The sequence below is a fragment of the Centruroides vittatus genome, unplaced genomic scaffold (genome assembly GCF_030686945.1).
Source record: "Centruroides vittatus isolate TY-2023 unplaced genomic scaffold, ASM3068694v2 contig_3127, whole genome shotgun sequence".
NCBI lineage: Eukaryota > Metazoa > Arthropoda > Arachnida > Scorpiones > Buthidae > Centruroides > Centruroides vittatus.
The window spans coordinates 422,298-440,194 of NW_027122015.1; the positions used below are offsets into that span (position 1 = coordinate 422,298).

Below are 17,897 nucleotides of genomic sequence, written 5' to 3' on the forward strand. Positions count from 1 at the left end.
GGATATTAAAACAATAGGAGTTGTTGTTCAGAAAAAATAACAAAGGAAAGTAGACAGTTAGTTAGACTCTGTTTTGACATGGCAACAGCTGGGAAAAATAGCACTCTTAATAGGTCAGAAATGATCAAATATTTATTTAATTTAGGTTTGGATGAGTCTGAATTATCTGACAGTAACAATGAATATATACAAAATGAAACTGTATGGTAGTAGTGATATTGATCACGAAATACCAACTACAAGTGGATACAGAGACCGATCACGTAGTTGTGCTCATGGAAATAATAGTGCAAAATGTCCGCATTTTAGTAGTGATGATGATTGGATCCATATGAACTTTACAAGACCACAAGTCAACAGTTTCACAGGACAAGCAGGAATCCAGTGTAATTTAGAGTGATGCTACATTTGACTGCTTTAGTGTATTTTTTGATGATGAACTTGTGGACAAGATCGTCGAAGAAACGAACAGGTATGCTGATAATTTGATGAAATGTGACAATTTACAGGAAAATAGTCATATAAAAAACTGGAAACCAACAACAAATCCAGAAATTAGAGAATTCACAGGACTTATTATGGTCACAAGTATCATTAGAAAACCATGCCTAAGTGCCACGCACTTTACAAAGGAAGATGTTTTTTCTACACCATTTTTTTCAAGTACAATGTCAAAAAACCGCATTCTGTTTTTATTGTCAAGTTTGCACTTTACAGATAATAATCAAGCCTCAGGTTGTGATGATAAACTGCATAAATTATGCAGTGTTATTGATAATTCTTACCACAGGTTCAAATATGCTTACATCCCAGATGAAAATGTGCATGTAGACGAAAGTCTTATGTTATGGAAAGGCAGACTGGAATTTCGACAATATATACCGAGCAAGCGTGCTCGTTTTGGAGTAAAAAACTTCAAAATTTGCAAGTCACAAACAGGATATGTTTAGGAAATTTTAGTTTACACGGGAGCTATGACAGAATATGGAAATTTTGAAGGTAGGCATAGTGAGAAAGTTGTGCTTACCTTATTAGAACTATTTCTCAGTAAGAATTACAAGGTTTTTTTAGACAGGTTTTTCACCTCACCAACATTAACTACAACGCTTCTGGATAAACAAACATATGTATGTGGAACTGTAAACACAAATCAAATTGGAATGCCATACAATTTTCCTGATTTTAAATTGAAGGAAGGTGAATTTATGACCTGTCAAAAAGATGGTTTGTCTGTGTTTTGTTAGAAAGATAAGAGGGATGTGACAATTCTAAGTGTGATGAGTAATAACGAATTCTCAGTTTCTGGTAAACGTAACAGATCAAGAGATATAGTAATCATCTAACTTACTTTAGAAAGTTGTAAATTATAATAATGAAGCTGAATTGTGTTTTAGAATATAATCAAAATATGGGTGGAATTGATGTGTAATGGAGTGATACACAATTATCTGTGCATGAGAAAAATGGTGAAATGGTACAAAAAAGTGTTTTTCACATGCTGGATATTGCACTATATAATGCTTGTGTGAAACTGCAGATTTTAGAGGGAAATTTTTAAATGAAAGGAAACATTCCTTTTCTTTTCGTTGTTCGAAATTGTTGTAAACATCCCCTTAGAAAAACTCCTCGCAGAGTATTGGAGCAGAGGTCTCCTCCAACTATCAACAGTTAGGTGGAAAAGTTGACACTTAGTTGTCAGAATTGCAAGTCATTGTCAATAACGAATCGCTTTCCCACACTAATGCTATAAAAGCACGAGCTACCAGAAGCTCAGGGTGTATCTGCACAAGGAAGTTATTTCTTTACTTGTGCCAGTTGATCTCCATGCAAAAGACTTGGATCCGGTCGGAGAAGACATTCAACGGTTGCAGACTCTTCCATACTGTCGACGTCCGCCATACTACAGTGTATACCATCCATTCTCGCATAGAGGTATTGTTTGTTAGCACTCTGTGAACTCTCGCTCCCCAGAAACGGGATTACACGTAGCTAACAGCTGCCCTTTGTATAATTTGCATTTAACTGCATTTAATTGGGTAGTCTTGTAAACGATCTTGTATGTTAACCTTAGTTAACCAATAAATGTTTTATTTGTTAACCTGTCGATCTCTTTTTCCGCAAAGACTCCTGTCCACGTACTGATGCACTCCCCACTCACTTTTTGCCCTCCTAAGCCATCCAACAGATGCAGAAATCAGGCTTTACCAGCCTGTGCAGATTAAGTGGTCAGAAGGGATTAACCCCTGGCCTCCTGCTTATCTCACACTTGTGTTTTGTATTGCCGACATACAAAAAGACAGATATCATTTCTTGATTTTTGGATGTCTGTTATTAGAGAAGTGATGGAAAAGTTTCACACAAGCAGACATGTAACCAGCCGCAGTCAACCATCACATGGAAATCTGTTATGTTTATCTGAACGGCATTTTCCCAGCCACATACCAGCAACAAATAAGAAAAAACACCCAACTAGGGTGTGTAAAGTCTGTTCAGCAAGCAAAAAGCGAGTGGAATCATGTTACCAGTGTGGATGTTCCGTTCCACTATGCATTGTTCCTTGCTTTGAAATTTACCATACTAGAAGTAATTTCTAAAATAAATTTTTTCTTTTACATTTATTAATACATCTATTTTCTGTGTGCAAAATATAAAGTAATTTGGAATGATACAATAGCCACAATTATCATTTTTCTAAAATGTGTGATTGCGTTAGGCTTAACATCGAAAAAATTCAATGCGGAGCAACACGCGATGGAGAAAATATTCACCACACAATAGGTTAATTAATTAATAGACAAATCAAGATAATGCAAAATCTACTACAAAATAGTAAAGCAAAATAAAATAAAGTAGGATTTACTAAAAGTGAAATTTGGTCTATATTAGTTTTCTGATGTTTCTTTGCTTCATAATTTATTATAATAAAAATAATTGCATTATTTGTAAGATATCTTATAAATTTCTATATTTTAAAGCAAGAGGGTAGCCTTTGTTAGATATGATACACAGTCAAATTTCTATATTACAAACTTCTACTTAGTGAATTTCTCTATAACATTTTTTTTTTTTTTTTTTTTTTTAAATTTTTAAAATTCTAAGAATTTTAATCATTAAAAGTCGGTTACTCCATCTGGGTCAAGTTTGAATTTAAGTTCAATTTCAGGTATCAATCTGTAAACCCTTAATAAAACCATGGCCCGGGTGTGAGAAATAATGATTGTTAGCTTTTAAAACCATCATGTAATCCCCAAATGGCTACTAGCTGTAAAGGAGAGAGAGAGAGAGATTAAATTATCTGTCAGTGCAGGAATTTGGACTAAACGATTCATTAATTGTAAATGTTTAAGAGTTACAGCATTTCTTAGTAATACTGTAACTTGTAATTAACATGCTTATATTGAAAAAAATTACTGTACTCTATAAATTTTTGGATGACCTGGAATGCATTTCTATTCATAATACAATACAATGGATTAATTTTGTGCTGATTTCATTTATGCTGCTTCCTCTGGGAACACATCCCAGTTGTAAAATCAGGACAGCCTGTATAATGAATATTAATATTGATGACGTTTATCATCATACAGTATAGTATTAAACTGAGAAAGAAGTCTTACTTGTGGAGGTGGCTGAGATGAGTCACACCAAATTGGTTTTACAGTATTAAATGCTATGTAAACTTTAATAGACAAATTTATGAAATTTTCTTTGGAGTTCTTAGAAACATTAGAAAGTGAAATGAAACTTTTCAATTTTATTTTAACTTCAGGTTGAGAGTGGACGGTTGTATACTGTAATACAAAAATGTCAAAGCAAAAGTGTTAAACATTACTAAAAAAATTAATGTGTTGCTGAACATTAATAAAGGTTCAAAAAGCATTGCAGCAAAGCTTGTAATTCTTGTGAGTGGATTACCAATATAATAAAAAACTACAAATGACTTTTGAAATTAGCTGATGATGTAAGACCTACAGAAAAACATGATAAAACCAATGTTTATGTCAAGGTAGATGAAGCAGTTTTAATGCTCTTAACAGGCGGGAAGCATATACAAAGAGAGAACATTTTTTAATTGTTCTGTACAATATTTTTTTTTTAATGAAAATGTAGTTAAACTAATCTGTAAGTATTTTAACACCAAATGTAAACTTATTTAAAATTAAAATTACATTTCTCTTACTTTAATGCTGTATATTATGTTTACATTAATTTATGTAAAATAATGAAAAAATTACATTAAAATAATAGTTTATTTACCAAAAAGTGTTATTTCTGTATAACAAAATTTCCCCGTAGTAAATTTTTTCAGGATTTAGCAACTTTATTATATAGAAGTTTGACTGTAATTTAGTGTTATCTCATAATAGTTAACAGGTTTAATATAATGTTAACATGTAAAAATAAATTTATTATACTTCAAAAAATAAATAAAATAAAATATATTCTTAATATAAAACAAAAAAAAAAAAAAATGTTTTACAAATATTAAAAATTAGTAATTGTCAATCAAAAATTAAGGAAATATGAACTACAATTCGTCACAATGCTGGGCTGCAATTTTTAATTTATTTAATTTAAAATATATGTTGTCAATCTCAAATTAGTGGCTTGCCCCAGTACATCACACTTTTCCTGATAACAATAGTCATGCCAATCATCTATGAAATTCCATTCCAGGAAAAATTTTTGAATTGAAATCACTTGACTTCCTGTCTAGATCAGAATTTCATATATTCCAACTGGCTTTCCAATTAGAATATACAAACTTCTGGCCTCCTGCCCTTAAGCTTTCATATCTGGTCCCAGCTTCCAGCTATCTAACAGCATTCTTGAGATTAAGGAAAAACAGACAAATGTCAGTGGAAATTTATAGGTCAGCAATTTTTAACTGCATCCCAATCAGCAAAACATAAGTATTTAACTTTTCATAATTTGTTGTTTCCACAAATGTTGATTACTATCAAATCTATTGAGAAATTGAGGAAACATTTTTAAATTCAAAATACTGAATTTAATATCAATATCATCAAACAATCATCATCATCATCATCATCATCATAATCTCTGAAATGTAGCTCATCTTTGGATTATTCATATTAAATGTAAACCTGTATCAATAGATGAGCACTTATTAATCCACAATTAAGTTAAAAGATTTTATCACATGATTATTACATGAAATATGACTGAAGTGCAGAATCAAGAATATGCTGAAGACAAAATTACCTTATATATGAAGATTTTAATGAAAGAGAATAATCTCAAAATCTTAAGTTTGTTTTGTTTTATACTTATTTTTTACTAATAGAATTTTTTTCAAATTTTGTATTTTTCTATATAGTTAAAAAGAAGTTATAACATTGCAATAACATATGTAATAAAATACAATAACTTTTTCATAAAATATAATGGTGTGGATATAGTGTTATTTATTGCTTATGGCTTAAACTTTAAAGGGATAACAACAAAAATATCTTTAGTTTTTAAAGTTTAAGCTTGGGTTTAAGCCATAAGCAATAAATAACAACAATTTTTAGTTATATATAAGGCAACCCACAATCTGCTTTATTTAAAAAATAAAATCTGTTTTAAATGAACATGATACAAATATGAATGTCCAAATTTTCCTTGGTAAATGATGATCTCTTTGGTGAGAGATGATGGTTCAGGGTAGAAAAACTCCTCTCCACATCCACACTGCTAGCAGGGACTGACAGAACTTTTAATAGTAATAAAATACATATTTTATATAAATCTCCAGCAAGCAGAATTTGTATAACAAACGTTTTCAGTTTATTTTATAACCTAAAGCAAATTTATAACCTGCTTCAGGTTATAAAATAAACAAAAAAACATTTGTTTATACAAATTCTGCTTGCTGGAGATTTACACAAGGTGTGGATTTTAGATAGCATTTCCAGCTGTAATGTTGAAATATAGAGCTTTTAATGCCAACTGACTCAAAATCTGGATTTTCCTGATAGTGCACTTCCAGAAATTTATTATATCATTGCACACTTTTGTTTTCATTATTAATCAAAGCATTGTAATATGCATCTCTTCCTTCAGTACCACTTTTTTGGAGAACTGCATAATTGAAAAGTTATACTGTCCATTACTTGGTGCATGGTTATGATTTGGATCTAGGACTTCAAGCTCTTTCAGAACTGCCATGCTTTATGTTTGCCATATAGTTAAAGTTGTAGTTTCAAACCCATACCATGGAGTGGTACCAACAGTTTCTGAATACCTCAAGATTTTGTCAAATATCACTTCCTATAACACTGGATTTAGAGCCAGGCTGTGACTCTAGTTTCTTGATCAAGTTGCATAAGGCTTCAGTTTGGCAATTATGTAGCTGTTCAAGTTTGGACTGATCAAGTAAGTCTCAAGAGTTCTTGTAATGCAACTTCTTCCATAGTCTGATTTTCTCTAATCTATGTCACTATAGCATCCCACCTCTTATGATAATACACAATTGCTTCTAGCCACGTCCCCTATCTGAGAGTAATAACTGGTACAGATGGCAGTGCCAAAGAGTAGATAGAGCTATCTGCAATGAATGCCTTCTGTTTGCTGCCTTTTACTAGAGCTGCCTTCACCCGAGATGAAACATTCAAGATGCTGTTCTTAGTGTGCACTTCTACAGTGACTAAATATGTAACATGTGCCCAGCAAGTCATGTGGAACAATCTTGTGAACACTGGCATAAGTTTCAAAGCAGTAGCATTCATGTATGAAATGAGTCTGTCTAAAGTCCAACAAAATTATCTCTCAACATTCAAAAGTTTGAGAGATGCAAACACTTCTTTGACAATGATATCACTGTTGCACTTCTTTACAATCTGTGATCACACTAAACAGGATGGTTTGTAGGTTCAAGGCACACAACCAATGTATTATGTATTTACAATTTTCCTATTTTTCACACAGACTGACTCATCTACAGTAGTATTAGCAGAATGTCAGCATCTTAACACATTTGTGCAGTAGTGTCTAAATCTTTGTTTCCAATATTGGGGAGAATCCTGCACAAGAAGCTTTCACTAGGCAAGTTTTCACCCAAAGATAGTTTTAAATTAGATTTCATTCACTTTTGGAAACACTTTGTGACAAAATATGTGCAAGGGTATTCCCACAGAATAGAATATGGAAACCGTGTCTTGCTGTTTTAAAGGTTTACTACTTATAGAAAAAACATGGTTATCTTGACAAGTTCCTTAATTATGCTTTATCCTGATCTATTCAAAAATTTTTACTTTATTCTGCTTTATTGCTTAACTTTTACATAATAATTGGAAGTGGTGTGGTATGCACTCGTTTCATGGTTTCAGTAAGTAACCCACGGTTGGATTCAGATATTGCTTTATCTGCTTTTGGGTTGCCTTAGTTATATACAATGAACAGCTTTTTACAATCTGGCAATGCTAAAGGCACTACTTGCCACCATTTACATATAAATTATTCTAATTGTTTTTCTCCATTTATTATTATAATCTTCTCACTTTTAGCTCCAGCCTTGGTACCAATTAATAAAACAAATGCTTCTCATTGCATGAAGTGCAAACATCATAAATTGTCCATGAAAGATAAGATTAACTTGTGAAGAAACTCTGGTGTGTCTGGGAAAACTTTGTGTGAGTTATACAGTATTGGCTTTTAGACAAAGAAAAATTACTCAGTTTCTTTGTTAATAGTGATTCAAAAAAATAGATGTGTAAAAGAAGAACAACGAAGGACAGAAAAAAAATTCAGAACTAGATCAAGTTCTGATGAAATTGATTAGGCCATGTATAAGTGAAGGTGTTGAGCTGTCTGGAGATCTAGCGATAGAACAAAAAAATTTTTCACGACTAACTAAGACTAGATTAATTTGATTATAGAAAAGGTTGGCTATAGCATTTCAAGGATCAACGTTGCAAGTTTCCTGCATTATGGGTGAAAAACATTAAGCAGACAACAAAACAGCTGCTAAATTTGTTCAGACGTTCTCTTAGTTTCAAATGAAAAATCAAGTCCCGAGCAGGTCTACAATGCAGTTGATACAGCATTGTACTGGATATATACATCAAGACAAACTCTGATAATTGAAGATGCAGAATTACCAACAAATTATAAAGCATCAAAGATTGTGTCACTGTATTGGGCTGCTCTAATGCTACAGGAATGCACAGGTATAAATTGAAGGTCATCACTAAAATTTTACACCCAAGGCTTTCAAGGTCTGACACTATCTGATGACATACTGTGTCAACAAAAAGGATGGATAACTGACATTACATTGGATTGGATTGGATTGAAAATTATTTTGTTTCCAAAGCAAGAGCTCACTATGATCCTATTGGCCTGAACCATAACTATAGGGTAACACTTATTTTAGACAACTGTTCTGCACATCTGAAAGCAGAACACCTGGTAAGAAGTAACATTTTTAGCATCTACCTTCCACCTAACTATACACGTGTAAGGAACTGAGTCCAAACGTTATTTTTATTTTTTTATTATTTTTTCGTTTTATTATATTTTGTTTGGGGCTTATGTTTATTTAGGACAAAGGTTCCCCACCACTCTCTTATTAGTAACGAAAAAAGAAGATAAACCAACTCACAAAAGAACGAGCGCTGTAGGAAAAAAATCTTGCACACTTGTGCTGCCCAGCGGAAATATACAGTCTGCAGAAAAAAAAATGGAGGGGGGAATCCCCACACTCACTAGCAAAGAAATACTTACTAAACCGTCATAACATCCCAGAAAATTGTGCTAAATACTTTGTAAATGGTTTATAAAATTTTGTCGGAAAATTAAAGCTGCCAGAAAGAAACTTAATGTTAGAAAACTAAGTATGTAAATAAGGGGAGTAACCCAGCTGAATTGTGACGTCCCCTCACAGCATAAAACCAGTACGCTAACCGAAGAAGAATGAGGTGATTTCCAGAGCGAGGCGATTCCTGGTCGAAGTCCAGATTGAGAATTAGGCAATCCAAGGTGTTAAAGAGGAATTCGATTTGACGATAACGAAAGGATTGAGGAAATAGTTTCCTAGTATAGTGAGGTGACAGATAGACATTTAGTTCATAAGAGATTTTGTTCATAGTTCCTAAGTATTTGATTTGTCGAATTTTCAAAGGGGAATTAAGATTAAGTTAAGCTAAGTAGCTGAGTTTTATTGTCGGGTTGACTTGTTGATTTTCGTTAATAAATTTTGTTTTGGATTATAGACAATTGTACATAGTAAATTCTATTTACTAATTAAATATATTTGAAACTTTTACTTTGACTTGATATTTGTCGTTATTCTTACTAATTTTTTCGGTGCACACGTAAAAGCCCAGGCCTGGCAAACTAATCTCAAATCCGCGTAAAGTACCCGTTAGGTTAACGGAAGTTTTACCGGCCGCAGTTAATGTCGGTTTCTTAAGATACTAAAAATAGTACTTTACACACAATTAATTCAACCTCCAGGCAATGACTACAATAATATGTTTATAGAAAAGTACAAAGTACTAATTATATACTACCATTTCTATATATATAAAACTAACTCAATCTGTGATATGATATATAAAGCACTGTGATTCAATAATAGAGTAATAACTTTCATATAATTAAACATTAACAATCTTCAAGTTTTCTAACTAATATAACAAAAGTGTTTGTAATCCTAGTATAACAAACGCATTTTTGATTCTATGAAACTTAATTCAATTTTTAATGTTTTTCAATAATTGTTAAGAAATAATTAACTTTTTAGTATCTAAAATACTTACGGTCACTGCATTGATATCAGATTCATGACCAGGAAATGTTTGCTTGCACATTCCATCTCTGATGTCCCAAAGCTGTAAGTAAAACACATTTAAATAAAGAAAAGTCATTGAAGACTATAATTACAATAATAATGATTATGATAATACCTTTGCAGCAGCATCACAGGCTCCTGAAACAAATGTTCTCAAATCTGGAGCTACAGATAAAGACATTACATCACCAGTATGTCCAGTAAATGATGTACATTGCTGACCAGTTTCTATATCCCAAAGTGCACTGTTAAATTAAAAAACACACTAATTTTCAACTAATAGTTGAAAAAACATGACATTGAATAATTGTAGTGACAACAAAATCAAATTATAATACAGAGTTTCTATTACAATTAATAAAGCAGAAACTCAGTATTATACTTGTAATTTATGTATTTTGTTAATATAAAGTAAATAAAAATCTTAAAATATGTAAAAATTATGTATTTATACATACAGTTAAAATGATGTATAAATTGTGTATTTATACACACACAATTTATACGTCATTTTGACTATAAATTGTCAAAATTATACAGTCAAAATGACAATAGTGGGTTTTTATATGTACACCCACTATACATATAAAAAGATTTCTTGACATTGACATTCTGGCCACAAATTAGCTCTTCTCATTGTAAAGTTGTACAGAAGCACTGAATAACTGTTCACTCATAATGCTAGTCAGAGGAGTAGATATGTTTTGGCTCCTTTTTTTCAAAATAGTAATAAGGACTTGAAATCCAGTGATAAAAGATGCTGGCATTCCTAGTAAGCAAAGGTTCTTTTAAACAAGATTTCAGATTTTCATCAAAGGGAGGAAAATCTTCTAAACATGTTCATTCAGATGATGGTGGCAAATCCTGCAAGTCAAAAGATTTTCCCATGTCTTTTGTTTGAGATTTTGAAGTTTAAGGTACAAGCACAACATTCATTTTGTTTAAGGTATCAGTATTTCTTTATCTTTATGAAAAATCATGCCTAATATCATCATAACATAGTGTGAAATCTGGCTGTTATGAACAAAAAACTTTCTGAATTATTTCACTCCAGTTATAAACAACTTAATCAACAACATTCCATACCCGGGAAATTGTTGACCCTCGACGGGCAACGATCGCCCCCTAACTATCAACAAGCCGTTATTCCCTCGGATGCAGGTAGATCATCTTGCACGATGGTTTACAGTTAGCGTCCGAGCTAGTCGTTTATTTAAAGTCCGGGAACACCTATGGCCCAAATTGCGATCCGTTATCGATCACGTGACAGGTTTTCCCGTCAAGAAAAACTTATAAAAGACGCTTCCCCCCCCTAAAGGGCTCTCCGATCGTCTCTCCTTTACGAAGTGCACTACGCCGTCGACCGAACCCGAAAGTTTCTAAGTTTCTTCAGTTTTTAAGTGCCATTGTCCAGTCTACGAATTCTAAGATTCTACGTGCCATCGTCCCATTAACTGATTCTCTGTCATCCCGAACATCATCGTCACCTCTGAGAGAATATTCGTCCATTACGAACTCCGTCTATTACGGACTTGTTAAGAGGTATGAAAAATAATTGTAAACTCTCTCTCTCCGGCCCCTTTTTGTATACGAGGGTAGAAGTGTAGTTTAGTTCGTTTAGCTTTTAATAAATCTTGTTTTGTTATAAAATGGTGTCTTTCTTGACTGTCGGCTTCGCCTTATTGTCGACCCCATCCTTCCTCCTCATCCACTCGCCGTAACGCGCCGTCGACGTAACAGCCATCCTTGACAAGTGAGTCGCTGGAACGGAAGGTACGACTCCCTCTTACTTCCCCGGGATCTCACAATAGATATAAGAACAAATAAATGAAGTCTAATACTTACATAAACAATCATGATTAAAATTAGAAGTAATAATTTTTTTATTTTATTAACACAATATTGAAATGCATCAAAGGGCAGTAAAGATGATGCAGCTATCTGTTGGCTGTTGCCACTATCATCTGTGTGTAAGCAATAGCAATTAGTCAATTACACATTAAATGAACCTTTGCTTTTGGGGAACCTTCAGTCTGATTTTGGTCTAAGCTGATTATTTTACTGAAGGAACAATTTTTGGCCAAAGGTGACAGAAGCTGATTATTCAGTGAGAGGATATAAATATGGTTTGTTCTACAAAGTTACACAAAATTAGAACAGAGAAACATATATTATTATTAGTCTCCTCTAGTACAAGAAATAAGTGATTTTATTGCAAATATAACTGAATAGCCTAATTAATTAATTAATACCAAATAATTTGCCAGATTGCATTGTGTTATGCTAGGTAATATAGCAGATTAAACAATTTACTGTATTACTTGTATGTATGTATCTGAGCCCATATTACAGTAAGACTCCACTTAATGCTGCCTTGATTAACGTTGATTCAATATAATGCAGTCTGCTCAAAGCCTAAAAAATGCTCAAAATTTACACCGATTTAAATTGTCGCAGCATTTCATTGATTTGTATATAATACAATTATTCCCAAACATAAACCAATCAGCAAAAGGTGGCAATTCATCATAGCACTGTTCTTTCCTTAAATCTATGTTTGTTTTGTGCAATTTTGGAAAAAATATAACGTTATGAATGCCATTGGAAATATCGACTTCACTTGGCAAGAATTAACTGATAAACACACATGAACGGAGAGTGGAAGAAGTTATGGCTGAAGGTATCCAAGAATTCTCAATGAGAAGAGCCTATTGTTGTATCTTTAGGTTGACCAAATTGTCAACCTAATTGATACAACAGGACTAGGAGATGTAGATGAGCAGGATATTTGGAGTTACTGCAGTTTCTGTTAAGAGTCTTACCAATGACAACCTTCAAGAATTGGCAGAACAAGGAATTCGTGTAGAACTGGAAAATAGAGATTCTGAAAACAAAGAACCCCAAAGAATTTCTCTACAGATTTTCTTAGTAAAAGTTTGGTAACAATAACCGAAATTGTTGATCAAATTGTAACGAATGATACAGATTTTCAAAGGTGTGCAAAAGTGAAATAAGGTGTTTTGGATGCAATCTTCTGCTACAGACATTTGCTTAGGACAGAGAAAAAGGGATAAATGAAACTATACAACTTTATGGCAAAAAAACAAGAATTTCAGAAGATCCAGGACTTTCATAACAAAATATGAACTTTACATTTCTGTGTGCGTATGTTTATGTGTTATTTAACATAAGTTATTTTTATACTAATTTGCATAATAATATAAAATTATAGTAAAATTTGTTTATTTGTGGTCGAGTGTTCCCTTTTTCCTATTTACTCTATGTTAAAATGACCTCATTTAATGCTGTTTCACTTAGTACTTTGTCATCTAGGAATGCATCCTCTGTGTTAAGTAGGGTCTTACTGTATTTGTTTTATTGCATATTATTTCAACAGTATATGCTAAATATAAAATCCAAAATCAGTCAAAGCATTAAATCTTCCTAGACAGAAATTTACTAAGTAAAACTAAAATTAAACACTAATTCTAAAATATAATTTCTTAAGAAGAATACTTTTTGTAATTATTTCAACAAGCAAGTAAAATTTGCAACACTAGTAAGTGCATGGGTTTACAAAAGACTATTGTACAATACATATATTATTGCCTTCAAATTCAATCATCAGATATAAAAAAATGGAAGCCATTACTATTCAACTAATACAAGTAACAGTATCAGACCACAATTATTATTGTTGAATTTGTGAAGAAACCAATTTGGAAATTTCTTTAACAATATGCATAAAAAAAACATATACAGTACACCTAATGAGGTATAAGCAAAAAGATATTAAAGGTAAGATGATAGAATATTGACCAGTGTTATACTGTATTTTTGCAGAATGACCGACATTCTGCATAAAAATGGAGAAGACCAGCATGCCGGTTAAACTGCGACTAGAATATAAAATTAATTAGATCTAACAAAACTAGTTGTTAATTAAATGTTATAGAAAACATTCTTCCAAGTACAATAAAATAACATTGTACTTTGACTAACTTAAAATCAGGAAGAGTTTTCATTTACAAGACAATAAAACAATTTACAACTTATTGACATTAGTAGTAGTCAGTGTGGGCTACACAGACCATCTACCCTGACCTCAAGAATAACACCTTCTCTCAAATTTCACAGGAAGCTGTCTTTTTTTTTTTTTTTAAAACTCTTTCCACCTTGTGAGAACTAAGAAGGCTTCTTTTAGCAAACCCGTTATGGGTTTGGCCAGGCCAACAATAGGGCAGCTGGGTGGTGAGGAATCAGGCCTGACATATCTAGACAGACCATCCCTAAAAAATTCCTGGGATTTATCAATCCATCTGGATTTGAACCTGGGTCCCCCAGAGTGGTAGGCTACCACCTTAACCTAGGTAATTGGCCAATGTAATCAGGAAGCCAGTGTTAATCAGTGTAAAATGAAATAATTTACAGTGAGTTTCTTAAATTCAATGTGTTTATTTTTGCATTTTGAATCAAATAACAATAAAACACACATAAAAAGCATTTTCAGAATTCTAAGATTATTTTATGTCATTAGAAAAAAAAAGACAAAATGAAGAAATTAAACATATAAGCATATTTTTTGATGTAATGCTGACAATTTCACAGTTTTAAAATAAAAACTTGTTTTTTAATGTGCCCTCTAGAGGGGGATGTATAATATCATTTAAACTAGCATGCTGGTATTCCCTGTGATAAACTGGCATGCTGGTTTTTACCATATGGAAATATTTGATTTTGTGGTCTTCACCAGATAGGCCGGCATGCTGGTCATTCTGCAAAAATATGGTAATAATATATAATTTAGATTAAAAATACATGATTAAGTTGCTATATTGTTTAAATTTAATAAATTAATTTAAAGTATTCTGGAAGAGAGTGAAGAAGTGTTTCTTAAAACTGGAAAAGTCCAGTTTGAAGAAACACTCAAACCTGCAACTCCAGATACCTACACCTATAAAATAGATGTCGTTGCATTATATCCTTCAGTACCACACTTTGAGGCAGTGATGCTTGCCAGTGATACTTATCAGGAAAGGGGCTTCACTGCGCAGCACGTTTTAGAGGTTCAAGAAGCTTTGCTCTTCATTACAGAGCATAACTATTACTGTTTCAATGGAAGAGTTTACCTACAAAAGCAGCGGGCGCCAATGGTTTTGGCACTGTCAGCTGTGTTAACAGAAGTTGTCGCAAGACAGCTTGAACACAGAATCTTTAAGTTCCCCATTGCCATGGTTTATCTCTTAAGGTATGTGGATGACGTTCTTTTGGCGTGGCAGGACATGGAGGACTCCTTCCAGATATTGGAAAAACACCTATCAAATGTGTACTCCTCCATAAACTTCACTTGGGAAAAAGAAGTTGGAGGAAAAAATCGTCTTTTTTGATCTGCACATCCACAAATTCCAGGTGGGTTTGGAGTTTTCCGTCTACCATAAGTTTGACAATATGCCCTCTATAATACCAGCCACAGCAGTACGTTAATGTGGCCATAGCTCCCTTAATCAGACAGGCTTTCTTACTACCCTCAGCACAACATCTTATCAACACCGAGCTAGAGGCCATCCGCATAGCAGTGCACGTGACAGGATAAGGTCCTGCTAAATACAACCATGTCAAAAACAGTGTTAAACTGTCTCTCTTTCCTGCTACCACCTTGGGCAGACCAAGGGATTGGACGACACTCCATCCCTCCCTCCCATACTGTGGTTACCTCACAGCCCGGATTTGCCGGATTTTTAGGCAAAATGGCTTTCACTTACCCATAGCCCCATGCCCAAGTCTGAGACAAATCTTGTGTAATGATAGGGATGCTCTTTCTACCCTGGAAAAATCTGGTGTCTACTCCATTCCCCTGCAAAACCCAATATCAAGACTATACATATACACTTATTATATAGGTGCAGCAACCGCCAGAATGCTGACTGTTTGCATATCTGAACACAAACGTTCAGTCGCACTAGGCAATTGTGATACCAAACTTTCCAAATTGGTGGTACAGCATCACCACACAGCACTTTGGAATCAGGTGGCGATACTCAGATGCTATGAGGAGGACAGCTTGCTGTTTATTTGGGAGACCCTCTTCACTAAGCTGCTTTCCCCATGCAACTCCCCTACCCTCAAATTACCGAAGTTCATCGTGCCTGTACACACTAATCAAACACAACACGGTTTCGACAAAATCAATCAATAATTCTACTTTCATTTCCCGCACCTCCATTGTAGAGTAATATGCATGTGCATCGATCTCTTAAATGTATTTTAATATACGCTACATGTTTTTTACGTGTGTTTTCAAATTATGTTACATTAACATATAAATATAAAAATATGTAACATGCACTTATGGTGCTCTTCCAATTGGTTTTATCTTTATATATGTTAAGGCGCATGCGCGTCAGTTTTATGAGTTATTTTTTCAATGTTTTATTCTTTTTTAACTTATCGACATTTATGGATCAAACAAAATAAAATTATGAAATAAAAAAATTACATGCAAAATATGGAAAATGTGTTTATATTTATTAAAAACATTAAAGTGATAATGACAAATTGTTTTCACTTACCAGGTCATATCACCAGAGCTTGTGACTATTTGATTATCATCTAGAAAACGGCAACAAGACAGATAACCTGTATGGCCAGGTAGCTCTCTGCTAACTCGTACATTTCCCTCTCTAGTTTTTAAACTATAGATAGAACAAATATTGTCCAAACCACCACAAGCGACATAGCTACCTGATGGTGCATAGGCACAAGTCATTACCCAACTTGATCTTAATGGGATGGCATGAACCTAAAACAAAGAATTTTAATATTAGATCTTGGTTGCTTGCTGTTCTCTTTACTATATATATTTTCTTAACATAAGGTTGCTGTTGAGAACAAATCACACAGGAACACTTTTAGTGGAAAAAGGTTGGTTTATTGTTAGGAACGGATATGAATTTCAGTACTGAGATTATAGTGACAGTTAAAACAACACAACTCGTGAGAAGACATAGGTGAAAAAAAGGGGAGGTAAATGGAGCTAGAAGAACCCTTATACAGATTAGAATAGTATAACAACATGTGCTGTAGGGTGCGAAATAATTCTGATGAAATGTACAGAGAAAAAAAGTTAGACCAGATAGGAGAAATTAAAAAAGATGTGAGTATTCCCTGTATCGTGCACTGAGTGCCCACTAAAAGTGTTCCTGTGTGATTTGTTCTCAACAGCAACCTTATGCTAAGAAAATACAAATTTTAATATTGTTATTAAAAAAAATAATTTTATAATGTATTAAAATAATGTTATATAAACTTAAATTGTTTGATCAAAATGAAAATTCTATTAAAAAGCCTATCACATATGTCAAATTGCTGAATTATATAGAACTGTCTTTTTACTCATTAATTTATTGACAGATGAATGTTCTTGAGATTATATTCTGGCTTCAGATTGTTTAGTTAGTCTTAATTCTTTATGTATTCCTCACGAGGTAAAAACATTACCTTTGATGTAACAGTTAATTAGAAACATTTTATTACGTATAAAGCAATACAAAATATAATGTTATAAAAATGCACAAAAACTAAATCAAACTTATGTAATTCCAACTTTTTTAGCAGTTGTTACGAAGAAGGAAAAATAATCTCATTGTTTAATTAACACTAGTTTGGACTTGTGAAAACATCATAATCTTTGTTATATGAAGTGTAATTTTAAAGATGTAACTATTTTATTTTTTTTAAATATTCTAAAAAGATTTTCTCACTTTAAAACAATGCAAAAATGAAAATGTAGTTTTACTATTTACTTACAGGATACACCCAACTGTTGCTAATCTGGCCATTCCTTGAACAGAGAGATACCAGATTAGTAGTGTGTATGGGCCAAAAGGCATTGAATAATATGACATGCTGCTTTTTGATACTGATTATTTTTGGTGGAAGGCAGGAAAGTAATGTGGTATGTTCAAAATAATAATAATGTACAAAACACTTACTAATCTCTCAATTATCCAGCATACCCCTAATGTGATAGCCTATGCGCCTCAGTTGCATAATGATTCTGCTGCCATAGTTGTGTTAAAGCAATGTTTCATCAAGCTGT

At 33.1% G+C, this 17,897-nt stretch overlaps 1 protein-coding gene across 3 annotated transcripts in view; it reads right to left on the reverse strand.

Moving 5' to 3' along the window:
- The window catches only part of Gbeta13F (guanine nucleotide-binding protein subunit beta-1), a 118,883-nt gene that overhangs the window by 10,728 nt on the left and 90,258 nt on the right, over positions 1–17,897 (reverse strand). For all 3 annotated transcript variants that reach the window (XM_067267994.1, XM_067267996.1, XM_067267995.1), the window contains 3 exons: positions 16,369–16,598; positions 9,915–10,044; positions 9,768–9,839 (listed from right to left, as the gene is read on the reverse strand). In XM_067267994.1, the coding sequence (XP_067124095.1) occupies positions 9,768–9,839; positions 9,915–10,044; positions 16,369–16,598 (432 nt within the window). The remainder of the gene's footprint in view (positions 1–9,767; positions 9,840–9,914; positions 10,045–16,368; positions 16,599–17,897) is intronic.